This window comes from Sebastes umbrosus, chromosome 8 (assembly GCF_015220745.1).
Source record: "Sebastes umbrosus isolate fSebUmb1 chromosome 8, fSebUmb1.pri, whole genome shotgun sequence".
In the NCBI taxonomy this organism is placed as follows: Eukaryota; Metazoa; Chordata; class Actinopteri; order Perciformes; family Sebastidae; genus Sebastes; species Sebastes umbrosus.
Window position 1 is genome coordinate 8,975,295 of NC_051276.1, and position 12,587 is coordinate 8,987,881.

A 12,587-nucleotide genomic window follows, 5' to 3' on the forward strand; every position below is an offset into this window, starting at 1 on the left:
TATAAATATTTAGGGTGTAGCCTATTGTTATTTGGGGAGGTCGTGTAGCTTATTCAAACTAATGAACGCATGCTATCGTATCCCGATGATCGTCTCTGGCGTACGCAATTTCAGACGTCAATTCCTTCGGGTCCGACGGAGGAGGTGGGCCCGAGCCTGGAGCTCTGCAGCTAGCCCCTTCTCCTCTTGTTGGTTGTAATAATCGTGTGTTTCCCTGTGACCTGTTTCACTTCCTTCACTCCCGTCCTGTCGCATGACCAGGTTCCTCCTGTCCGAACATTTTAAATCCACTTTGTTTACATCCATGTTTACTAGCTAACAATATTCCTCTTCGCTGCCTTTTGTTAGTCCATTTCTGCATATCTTGGAGAGTTACTTCCACCTGTAGATCAGTGGAATAGTGTGACTCCATTGGCAGGAATGTACTGTATATCGCACCACCCGCATGCACACGTGTGCATGTGCGTCCTTGTGTGTGTGCACCCACTCATAGAAAACCATCCCCAGACAACTACTAGAGGTAAAAACAGCAAACCTTTTATTAATGAAACACCCCATGCCCAGGAGAGAGAGGTCATGGCAGCAGTGTTTCCTTCTGCGGTTTTCTGAGATGACTGATCACCAGATATCTGTAAAACACCACTTCCAGAAGTGAGGACCACTCTTTGGTTTGGGATTTTCTTCTTCAAATCTCTGAAGCCTGTTCTAATACCTTTTGAACAGCTGTGATGCTCTTGTTGACTACTGTTATGTAGAGATATGTTAGGCCTCTGCAGGAAATGTGAAACCTGCACCTAACATGCCTGCAACTTGAGAGCCTGGTTTGTTGCAGGTTAACGTGACGGTGTACCTGTGTCACCCTCATCAGTGCATTCTGTTTCCTTGGCCTGAAAGAGTAGGTTTGATTTATCCGTATAGCCTCAGGACAGGACTCTGTATCACCAACATGATGCAACATCTCAAGTCAAGTCAAGTCAAGTCAATTTAGTTTATTTACCCAACATCACAAATTCCAAATTTGCCTCAAGGGGCTTTACAATCTGTACAGCTATAGGACACCCTCTGTCCTCAGACCCTCGATTCAGATCAGGAAAATCTCCCCAAGAAAACCTTTAATGGGGAAAAATGGAAGAAACCTCAGGAAGAGCAACTGAGAGGGGACACTGCCACTTTGGATTTAATCCAATAAACAAACTATCAAAACTCACAGTTTTAGTGGCACGGTAAACCGAAGATGGCTAAAGTAAAACATAGGCTGACACAACAAGTGAAGATTAAATGACATGTCATAATGTGAATGTTATTTTCAGTTAGGAATCAGTTGAGAAATGTAGACGTTATAGTGCTTTTTATCCAGAAAAAAAGCAGCTCCCCCGTTCACTTGTATGTGATTACGGGCCAGTCTTGCCAGGTCCAATATGGCGCCCACATTGACCTACGATCCAGGAGTCAATGTGGCGTCTATGTATACTGTATATGTCTATTGTCAAAGCACTCATGCCGTTAAGGATGTGAGCGGTGTTGGTACAAGAAGTTTTTTTTGGACATCAATAAATGAATTAAATGGACGTTATGGACTGTGTATGGTTTTGGAAATCCTTGACTTTATTACAAAATACACTTTTACTTACTGACAATCTACTCTGCAAATGGATTATTGGTAAATATGAATATATTGTAGGTATTTATTAATTTTGGCATTATATCTTTGCATTTATAGCTTAGATAACTTGGCAACCTATATAGTTTTGCAGTAAACACAAGGCCTACAACAAATTTCCAAGTAGTTACACAGTCCAAAACAGCCAATTAAAGAGTTCAACCTTGCGGGATCCTCTCAGTGTGGTATCACTCAACATCTCCACTGTTGCTTTCCTGAGTTTCAGGTATGTTTGCATCAGTGTCCACCCTGTGTGACATCAGCTCTGACACGCCAATTGTCCTACACATTGTCCTAATCTACCAAACTAAATTAGTGTTTTCTTTCAAATGATGTTTTAACACCGATCACTAAAGTTTCCAAGTAAAACGACCTTGACATTCTTGTCAAAGGCACAGGTTTTCTGCTTGTGTAAAAACAGAGCTGAGCAGCTTGAAGTGTGTGCTCAGCTGGTCATGCTTTTACTTCAAAAAGAGCATTAATGCACCCAGAACACATAGTGAATGAGCCCTCTCTAATAAAACCAGCAACTAGACAGCTCTGTGCCACTGATAAACATTGTGAAGCCTGATCGTTTGACAGACGTTAGCCGTCGTTAGAGTCTGTCTTTGTACAGCCAGTCCCACGAGTCTGAAGCTTTTCACACTAAAGAGAACAGACGAGCTGAACAGAACGTGCTGAGAGTCGGCTTCTCAGTCTGTTCTGGAGCTAAAACAACAACAGAGACACCTGCTGGTATTGGAAGGCTAATGCAAATACACTAGTCTTTATTATTCCCTTCAATGGTGACATATTCTGAGGCTTCTACTGCGCCATGACTGCATGCAGTTGTAGTGTGAACTGCGAATGAACACCGACAGCAGTCCGCATTTGGCTGAGGATGGGCTGTGTTGGTAGAAGGTATTATAAAGCCAGATGGTGGTGGTCAGGACAGATGAACTCTTCTGGTTCCTGTAGATAATCAGCCTATCTCTTTTGGACAGATTATGATGTAGCTGTTTAAGAACCCTAACAGCTGCAAATTAGACATTTTGGTTTGTACTATTAGAATAGCGGTAAAATTCAAAATGAATACAGTAGGTATTGATACACGAGTACCAGCTGCGCTTTCTGCTCTCCTCTCTGACAGCAAGTTGAACACACACACCACTATTCATCTTTTAATAACAATCTAAAAATGTTATGTTGTGTCAATTTTTCCCTGTGGTCCCGAAAATGTTATCAGATATCGATATTTTTCAAGGTATTGTATTGAAGTTAGAAATTCCATTATCGAGACAATACTAGTTTGTGGTTTCCCAAGAGTGGCTGACATTACATGAATACCAAATGTTGGGCACAAAGGTTAATAAGGAGTGTACAATAGCTGAAAGGTGGACAGTGGAGAAGAAGATGGAGAGGTGCACCACAGAGGGTTTGCAGCATCATTGCTGTGGATATTTCATGCGTCGTGAGTCAAACTATTAATTTATATTGTATATAAGTGGCTTGCCGGTGTTTACCGACAGCCCACTGCACATTTCTTATAGATAAATTTAGTTATGACTTTTAAGGTATTTCTTGATTTAGCATTGTAACTTAAAAGTTGGATAACTCAGTGGCCTGTATCGTTTGCTCTTACACATAAAGCCTACACCTAAAAATGTTCTGCGTTTTGAATTTTACCACCGGCACAATATTTCAAACCATAACTGTCAGAAAACTACAACACATCATCAAAATGTCTACTTTGTGTTCCAAAACAGTTACATCACACTTTCTCTTGCTGAAAGTCAGTGCAGGAAGCTTCATCAATAACTCTCAGGGGCGGGTTTACACCTAAAGGTTCCGGTTGCTGAATCAAACTAATGCGAGGATGATGCATTGTTTCAATTTTCCAACTGGTGTGGTTTCCGCCACAAAGGCAAAACTCGAATGGTCCAGAAAGTCATGTGGTGGAAATGTCATTGGATTATTGGTCATACAGTTGGCTCCTCCTATGCCTCAACAGTTGCCTCGCTGCGTGTGATGTGCTTTCCTACGCTGTGACAAGAGTGTGTGGATGAAGCAAAGTTGTTAAATTTTGCTCATTTAGCAGCTGGCTAGTTTGCTAATTCCACCATGCTTTCATGCTATACTGGTTAACATACAGAAAATGAGCCAAACAGCGGGCTGGCGGCCAGCAGCAGCACCAACAGCAGCAGCAGCAGCGCTGGGTCTAAATAGTCCATCCTTCATTCATTACTTTACCGCTAGGAGACTACGGAGTTGCCAACCGCTCTCCTACCAGCGAACTAGTCTCCTTGCAGCAGGGAGGAGGGAGGCGGAGGGATCGCAGGATGCGCTACCTAGTTAATTATTGTCTCATTTGTGGTGTGATAAACAGTAAATTCATCAAATTCAGTGGGGGCAAACGTGCAAATAGGCTGCTAGTTCACCAGTCACCAAAACAGGAAAAGAAAACGTTTTTTTTAAACCAATGAAATGACACACAAATGGCATGCTTCCTGTGATTGGTTCCAATGGTGTTCACACCAGAAATGAACCGCGCCAGAGTTAACTTGACAGCGGTCTGAGACCACCCCTTCGAGGTGGACCAGAGAGCGGTTATTTGCCCCGTACCAGAGTTCAAGTCCGGCGTTTACACCAAACCCAAGCGAACCGCACCAAAGGGGGTAAAACGCTGCAGGGTTCAGACCAGCCGGACTAACAAGGCTGGTGTGAACACAGAGCCATAGTCCTTTATCTGCAAATAAATAGACATACTCTGCTGGGTTGGTGTAGCCAGTTATGATGTTCATCACATACAAATACATAACAACCATACAACACTCGATGTGAACAAAATATCAAACACTTTACAGTACAACGGCACCACAGAATGTCCCATCTGACATACAGTGAACACCCCGTCCCTGCCTTCCTCTCTGTGATCCAGTCGGTGTCTCCTGTGCACACTGCTCTAACCCATTACTCTCCTGTCTGCTTTATTCCATGCCTGGCAGACGGCCCAGAAATTAGCCCAGAACAGGAAGAAGGTGCAGTACCTAACCTATCTATCCGTTTCTCGTCCGCCACACTGCAGAGCACAGTCTCTCTCTTCTTCCTCTGCTTGGCTCTTTGTCTCTTTCTGTGTCTGTCTGTGTATGCCACTGTCCTATCCTTTGTGTCCTCTTCAGTGTCTACTGTCATTCTGATGAATTGTTGGCATTTTCCTGAATCCAGCTTTGTATTGTTGGAGGTGATATTCATTCATTGTTACGGTCTCGGTCCATTCACCATTTTTTTTTTTTCATTTCATATCAGACATTTTGTTACCCATCATAGTTTGTAGTTTTTGTCAAACTGGTTCACTGCTTGTCGTGGAAGGAATACAGTTTGCTGGATGCAGGAAACGGCTGTAATCTTACTGGCTACTTGGTTGCAGGCCTATTCAGTGTGCTTTCTCTCTCTGCTGCTGATGATTCTGTATTTGTAGTGATACTATGTATGACTGTGCATAATAACATACATCCTCTTGTTTGCTAACCTATACCCAGAGTCAGATGACAACATGCTATGTCGAATCATCTCAGTGCGTCTTCTACAGACAGAAGTCTGTGATGTCAAAATAAGCATGGCTGTAATTAGGCACCGCAGTGCTTTAAAGGTCCCCATATTGTAAAAAGTGAGATTTCATGTTTTTTATGATATAAAGCAGGTCTAAGTGCTATATACTGTAAATACTGTTAAATTATCAAAACACTCAATATATGGAGAAATACACACAGCCCGTATTCAGAAATTGTGCGTTTGAAATAAGCTGTTAGGATTTCTATCCATTTGTGATGTCACAAATATACAATATATAGATCATTGCACAATTTTAAACATAAACATCCTAAATGTGTCCCAGTTTATTTCCTGTTGCAGTGTATGTAAATAACATCAGCTGACAGGAAGTACACATGGACCCAAACTGTTGCCTAGCAACACAATTCCGTTGCAATTCTGTTGAAATGCACTAAAACGGAGCGTTTCGGGCCGAGGGCAAATACAGGTATATTCAGGCAGACTGTATGAGAAAAATAAAGTTTTTTTTTAACATTACAGCATGTAAACATGTTCTAGTAGAAACAAAATACATGTATGAACCTGAAAATTAGCATGATATGGGACCTTTAAGTTAAATTTTTATGACAGGCATGCTCACATCATATATTATATAGTGTACAGTAACAAACATTTAAAAATCTAAGATATGACATTCTTTGGAAAATGGTCAGCAGCATTATGCATTTATTATGAATTCACCATTGACAGTTCAGTAAATGCGGCAAAAAAAAGGACAAATAAAGGTGGTATCTGTAAGGAGCTGTTAAAGTTAGCCCTGCAAAGCTTGAGTCCAGACTAGTTTAGTCAAAGACTCACTTTGGGGTTCATGGATCAGAAAGTTCAATACATTTCCTAGCTGTTTCTTTCACTGTGCTCTGGTTGACATGAGACGCTACTGAGCTCTAACTCTGTTCATTCAGGAACATCTGCTCATGAACATGTGGGCCTTTTTGTGTCTGTGTGTATGTTTTATGAATGTGTGTCTAATTTTGCTTTGTGAATGATGTGTGTATATGTGTATGTGTGTGTGTGTGTGTGTGTGTGTGTAGGCCCCTGAGGGTGAGCCTCAGCCCATGACAGAAGTGGATCTCTTCATCTCCACCCAGAGAATCAAAGTGCTCAACGCTGACTCCCAGGTACTCGCTCTGACACAACTCTAGTGCCTTTTCTTGTCACCTCACTGAGAACTCATGAATTTGCCATGCCTAAAATGCCGAAAATGTGCTTTCTGCTTCGGTGCGATAAAGAAACAAATAGAACATTTCCACCTTAACTCCCGCAACACATGAGAGTTGGTGCACTTCCACTGACATTTACACACATCCAACCTGTCCTCATTTGATACTGAAAGATAACCTACTTTTTCCTTTTTATCTTTAATGTATTCTGAAGTGTATATATATATATATATATATATATTAGGAATTCTTGTTATATAAAGCTGGAAAGAAGTGACAAAAATGCTGTTCTAAATGTCAATGAATTCATACACGTGGTAAATAATGGTAGACTGTGAAACAGGTATTAAATTGCATTCTATGTGGTATTTAAAAGGTCTTAAAAAGTCTTAAGTTTAACTCGGTGAGCAATGCTGAAGCTGAGCAGAAGTAGGGTTATTTTCCTACAGAACCGATGCAGAAAACACTCTGATGCACACACATGGATGCACATTCAGATCTCTGAGTTGATCCTGAGCTTGTTGTTGTTAAGACCAGTAATAAAGTTAGATACAGGGTTTCTCAGTTTGTTTCTTATTTGTTGGGTCATATGATGTGGAAAACTGTGTGAATGGATTGCTACTCTGTAAACAGCTTAGTAACTGTACGGGGGAAAGACTTCGGAGTGCTCAGTCAACATGTATTCAGGGGAACAATAGAACTTTCAATATGGACTTATATAGTACATTTGTATGAGCTGTGGTGTGGTTACTTTACATAGTTTGGTTACTAACCCCACATTTAGATGATTATAAGGAATGTTATGGTTCTGACTTCCAGGAGACAATGATGGACCACCCTTTGCGGACCATCTCCTACATTGCCGACATCGGCAACATCGTGGTTCTGATGGCCCGGCGCAGGATGCCTCGATCCGACTCTCAGGAGAATGTGGAGGCCTCAGACCCGGGTCAAGACACCAAGCGCCAGTACAAGATGATATGCCACGTGTTTGAGTCCGAGGATGTAAGTCCAACAACAACGTTATATGACGTCTTGCTCGTCAAAAGGGACAACATGCATTTTTTGTTTACTTTTTGCCCATTTAATCAGCTTGGAATTTGGACTACAGTCCGTTAAAAAGAACTTGCATTGACCATAAGATAATATAAATAATGATTACAATTTCAGAAATTGTCTTCTCCCACTTCTCCCATCCTGTCCTCTAGGCCCAGTTGATTGCCCAGTCCATCGGGCAGGCCTTCAGTGTGGCGTACCAAGAATTCTTACGGGCCAATGGCATTAACCCCGAGGACCTGAGCCAGAAGGAGTACAGTGACCTGCTCAACACTCAGGACATGTACAATGATGACCTCATCCACTTTTCCAAGTCTGAGAACTGCAAAGACGTAAGTAGGGCTGTGTATCATTCAAACATTTTTGTACTGATGCCGCAACAGTAATTTGTTCTTTCAATAAAGGTCATATATTGCTCAAAATAAAAAAGTCAATGATCATTTTCTTTACCACTGATTCATACTGCTCAGAACTGTCAATCACATTTACATGAATGCGTACTGTAACACAATGAAATAACCACTAAAACTACACAATTCCATGTTTTTGCGTTATGATGTGAAAAAGTGTACAGACGGGTTTCTGTGGAACGTCATCACAGAGATGCTCGCGCAACCAGGGGTCAGAAACATGTGTAGCAAAGCCGAGCTCTAAAGCAGAGACGACGACGAGGAGTTTAGTAAACTGCACCAACCGCAAAAAAGATGGATTGAAAATGTTTAGCATTCCGAGGAGATCACATGAGTTTGCTAAAAACAGAAGGAGATTATGGATCCAGGCCTGATGGGTAAAAGCATTCTGGTCACACAGCGCCAGCGAAGCAGCAGGTGGTCATAGCGAGCTGTTATGCTCCACAGATCAATAAATATGAACTGATCAACAACAGGGTGATCGACCCACACTCTAAGGAAATATTTCTATAGGTCTAGTATAGCCCCGTGAATGTGCACACACCCGGTAGTGTTTGTCTACAAGAAATCTGTCCAGTAAACAACATGAAAAGTCATATTTGATTTCACGCTGGCTTTTAAAATGGTTTTGTGTTGTTTGTGTCCTGCTGTGACCTCAGGTGTTCATAGAGAAAGCTAAAGGGGAGATTCTGGGCGTGGTCATCGTGGAGAGCGGGTGGGGCTCCATCCTGCCCACTGTCATCATTGCCAACATGATGCATGCTGGGCCGGCCGAGAGATCTGGCAGACTGAACATAGGAGACCAGATCATGTCCATTAATGGGACCAGTCTGGTGGGACTGCCACTGTCCACCTGCCAGAGCATCATCAAGGTATGCGTACGGTATTATTTTTAATCATGGTGGTCCACAGGTACGACTGCACAGACCCCGAGGTCAATACAGTTAGCTCTACCTGGTTGGGAGCCAGATTTAATTTTTTTCATAAATAATATTATTTTCCAAGACCTCATGGTGTTGCTTGGCAAATAATGTCTCCAGAATTTTTGCTATAAAGGGCAACTTGTAAATGGAAATGAAAAAAGATTCTGAGGAAGAGAGGGATCGGTTACAGACTTACATAAAAGGAGCTGTGTTTGCAGATGTGAAGCAAGTGAAAACCACCGCTGGTGTCTTATCATCTGTCCGTTTAGCGATGTGAACCTTTTGACATTTCACTGATGTGCTTTCCTTTATGTAGGGTCTGAAGAGCCAGTCTGGGATCAAGCTAAACATTGTCAGATGTCCCCCAGTGACCACTGTACTCATCAGACGGCCAGACCTCCGCTACCAGCTGGGCTTCAGCGTCCAAAATGGCATTGTGGGTAGCGCTGTGATTCTGCACTGTTTTTATGTTTAATGATTCTTGCAGTTTTTTTTGTTTTTTTTTATGGTGTAATACAAATTAGCAACATGATAACAACCATATGACCAAGCACAAGACAAGCCGGAGAACTAGACTCTAACTAACCGGAAAAAAAAAAAGAATATATATATAATATATATATATATATATATTAGATATTCTTATTGTAGGAAGCAAGTGAAGAAAGCATGGAAGCAAAATGGGTTTTTGGTGTGAAATATATAGAAGTGAGAGATAGCAGAAGAAAAATAGGGGGGACAGTAATAACCAAAGAAAGATGGAAAGAGAAATATGAAAATAAATAATAGATAACATAACATAACGTAACTACAATGCTCTCGGAGGGCATCTCTGGTTGGGCTCTAAGGGCAGAGGCGCAGGAGTGTATCTGAGACGGGTCAGAACAGCTGGGTCAGGGCAGAATTTTATCCTTTTTCTTTATTTTTTTCCCCAATTATTTAATCTTTAGGTCCTTTCCCTTCTTTCCCCTTCTCCTCTTCCTTGCTTTGATTTGTCATCTAAAAAAGAATCGATCTGTCCCCCTCAACAGATCTGTAGCCTTATGCGTGGTGGCATCGCTGAACGTGGCGGGGTCAGAGTGGGTCACCGCATCATCGAGATCAACAGCCAGAGCGTGGTGGCCACGCCCCATGAAAAGATTGTCCACATCCTGTCCAACGCTGTGGGAGAGGTAAGACACTGTCACACTGGACATAGACATAACAAACAAATGTGATCTGCATTCTTCCATAGACTTATTGAAGTCACTGCATGCAAGGACAATTGTTTGCATCCAAACATCTTTGTAAATCTATGGCATTAGTCTTTCGGTCATTGGCCCTTTCATGGATTTGGTGACAATAAGAAAAATGTAAAATAACACCTTATCCTTTAAAATCTAATGACCATTACCAAATAACAGCTATGAAACTTTCCTAGTACATTAATGTGCTTTCCTCCAGCAACATTACAACTTCAATTATCAGTGTGCTGTCTGTCCTGTCCAACACTTTTATGCCTTGTTTCCACTGCATAGTACTGCACAGCTCGACTCCACTCCACTCTCAACGCTTAGAAGCGTTCTTTTTTTGGTTTCCAAAAACCAAACCTCGGTCGAGGTTCCAAGTGCGCTGAGCTGATACTATAAGGTGGAGTTAAAATACTGCAGACCACTGATTGGGCAGAGAGAATCATCACTAGCGCAACACAAGACAACCTGCACAAACCAACCATTTTTAAATGGCCAAGCTACCGTCAATAGCAACCGCAATATTTTTATTCACTTTACTCAGATTAAAAAAAATTAAAAAAAACGAAATCGGTCAAAAAGATCAAAATCGGTACAAAACAAAAGTACGTGGTACCAAAAGTGAGTCGCGGCGAGCCGAGCAGAAGCATGCAGTGGAACGGCACACAGTGAAATGTACTCTCCGCATTTAACCCATCCTAGTATTAGGAGCAATGCTAAATAACGCCCATGGAGAGGTTTGGTTCAGTGCCTTGCCCAAAGGCATCCCTAGCAGTGCCCGGGAGGTGAACTGGCACCTCTCCAGCTACCAGTCCACAATCCATACTTGGTCTGTGCTGGACGACCCTCCAGTTCCCAAGCCAAGTCCCTACGGACTGAGCTACTGCCGCACATTGTGGGGTGTAAGGAGCATTGCGGCCTCTAGGAGTCAGTTTATGATAACTTCTGTCATTTGCAGGTGGCTACATGTTCATTTGGATGTTTCCACATTAGTCATGTCTATGTGTTGTTGAACTTTGTCTGCCAAAGAGCACAGAGAAGAGCTGATGTTGCCAAGCAACTGTGCTGTTACAACAACAGCGACAGTTACCGGTGTCCAACGGGGATGTCTGGGTTGGCAGTGACTACCAGCCTTTGGCACTCATGATCTTCAAAGGCATTTCCTATTAATAATTCCATGAATTGAATGCTTTGTTCTGTGTGTGTGTGTGTGTGTGTGTGTGTGTGTGACTGTCTCAGATCCACATGAAGACGATGCCTGCAGCCATGTACCGCCTGCTGACCGCCCAGGAGCAGCCTGTTTACATTTAACAAGACAAAGCCCTGACCTCACGCACCCTTTAAACTTCCTGCAGATCGACTGACCGTCACCCCCCCCAAGCCGACCCACCTTCTGCCCAGACCCAGTGCTCATCCTGTCCCCTTCTATTCACCGCTGATGGTTAGTAGGATTGTTCTGTTGCTCAGCCTCGTCTTCAAGTGACAACAATATAGAGAAACCCCCAAATTATCCATCATGTTGTCACTAAAAGATTTGTTTTCTTACTTTAGCTAAATGTACAATTGGTAAAAAGGGGTGTTTAACACCTGATGCATTTTCAGCGACCCAGTATAGTGCCCCAGAATCCTAAAAATGTTCTTCCTGGTTCACTATTGATGTTTTGAAAACTCAACACATTTCACACTTTTTAAAACATGGGAGCACTATAACAATTCCTAAGTGTATCTTTAATGTTTCGGTTTAGGCGACTAGGACAGTTTGGTGACAAATTTTGGTCATTGTTAAATAAGGAAAATGAGAAGCTCTCACACACTAGAAACCTTACGTTTAATGTGCAGGAACTGAACCATGATTGTGGACTTTGAAGGCAATCTGCACATCCGAAACCTGACCTTCACACCCTGACTGTACTTTCTGCCATGCTGCTATTTCACTGTGTCTTGTTATATTTCCTCCACCAAATCATTATTTTTTTCTCAGTGATCATGTTGTAGCTACATTTCATGGGACCAAGCTTTGCCTTTGCTCTCAGCTCTCCCTCCCTGCTACTGTAATCCACTCCCAATTACTGTACATTGGTGTTCTTTGCACAACACAGAAGCTCTCCACAGAGGGAGTATATGTGAATCTTGCTGACAAATGAGTGTGTGAGCACACAACCCCCTCCTCGTCACATTCCACACGTTGTAAGGGAGTTGACGCATTAGCTCCTTTTTGCACTTCATAATTTCCAACAGGAAAGCTTTCCAAACTCAACTGTAGTCAATTGTTAACAGCAGTTGTTGTGTTTCCATTGCATTTGGTTTCATTTATTTTATATCCTCTGTACATAGCACCAGCAGTAGCTCCAGTCACTTACACCCTGATGACCTATACCTATGTCAAGGTGTTTGCACAAGACGCAGTGATGGAATGTGAGTCTAAATAACCACCAGGCTGTTTTCCCACTGTAACAATATATGAATGTCCGCCCATTTTCCTCCCCCTCAAACTGAAAAAGAGAAAGTAAAACACTACTCTGCCTACACACAAACTGCTCATTGCTGGTTGGATAATG

At 42.2% G+C, this 12,587-nt stretch overlaps 1 protein-coding gene across 2 annotated transcripts in view; it reads left to right on the forward strand.

The window, feature by feature from the left end:
- The window catches only part of apba1a (amyloid beta (A4) precursor protein-binding, family A, member 1a), a 38,476-nt gene extending 26,135 nt beyond the window's left edge, over positions 1–12,341 (forward strand). Inside the window, exons 6-13 of one of the 2 annotated variants that reach the window (XM_037777124.1) lie at positions 4,645–4,677; positions 6,283–6,369; positions 7,231–7,416; positions 7,620–7,799; positions 8,537–8,749; positions 9,117–9,236; positions 9,832–9,972; positions 11,269–12,341. In XM_037777124.1, coding sequence (XP_037633052.1) covers positions 4,645–4,677; positions 6,283–6,369; positions 7,231–7,416; positions 7,620–7,799; positions 8,537–8,749; positions 9,117–9,236; positions 9,832–9,972; positions 11,269–11,340 — 1,032 coding nt within the window. In that variant the 3' untranslated portion in view covers positions 11,341–12,341. The remainder of the gene's footprint in view (positions 1–4,644; positions 4,678–6,282; positions 6,370–7,230; positions 7,417–7,619; positions 7,800–8,536; positions 8,750–9,116; positions 9,237–9,831; positions 9,973–11,268) is intronic. The other variant, XM_037777125.1, reaches the window with a different exon arrangement.
- The last annotated feature ends 246 nt before the right edge of the window (positions 12,342–12,587 follow it).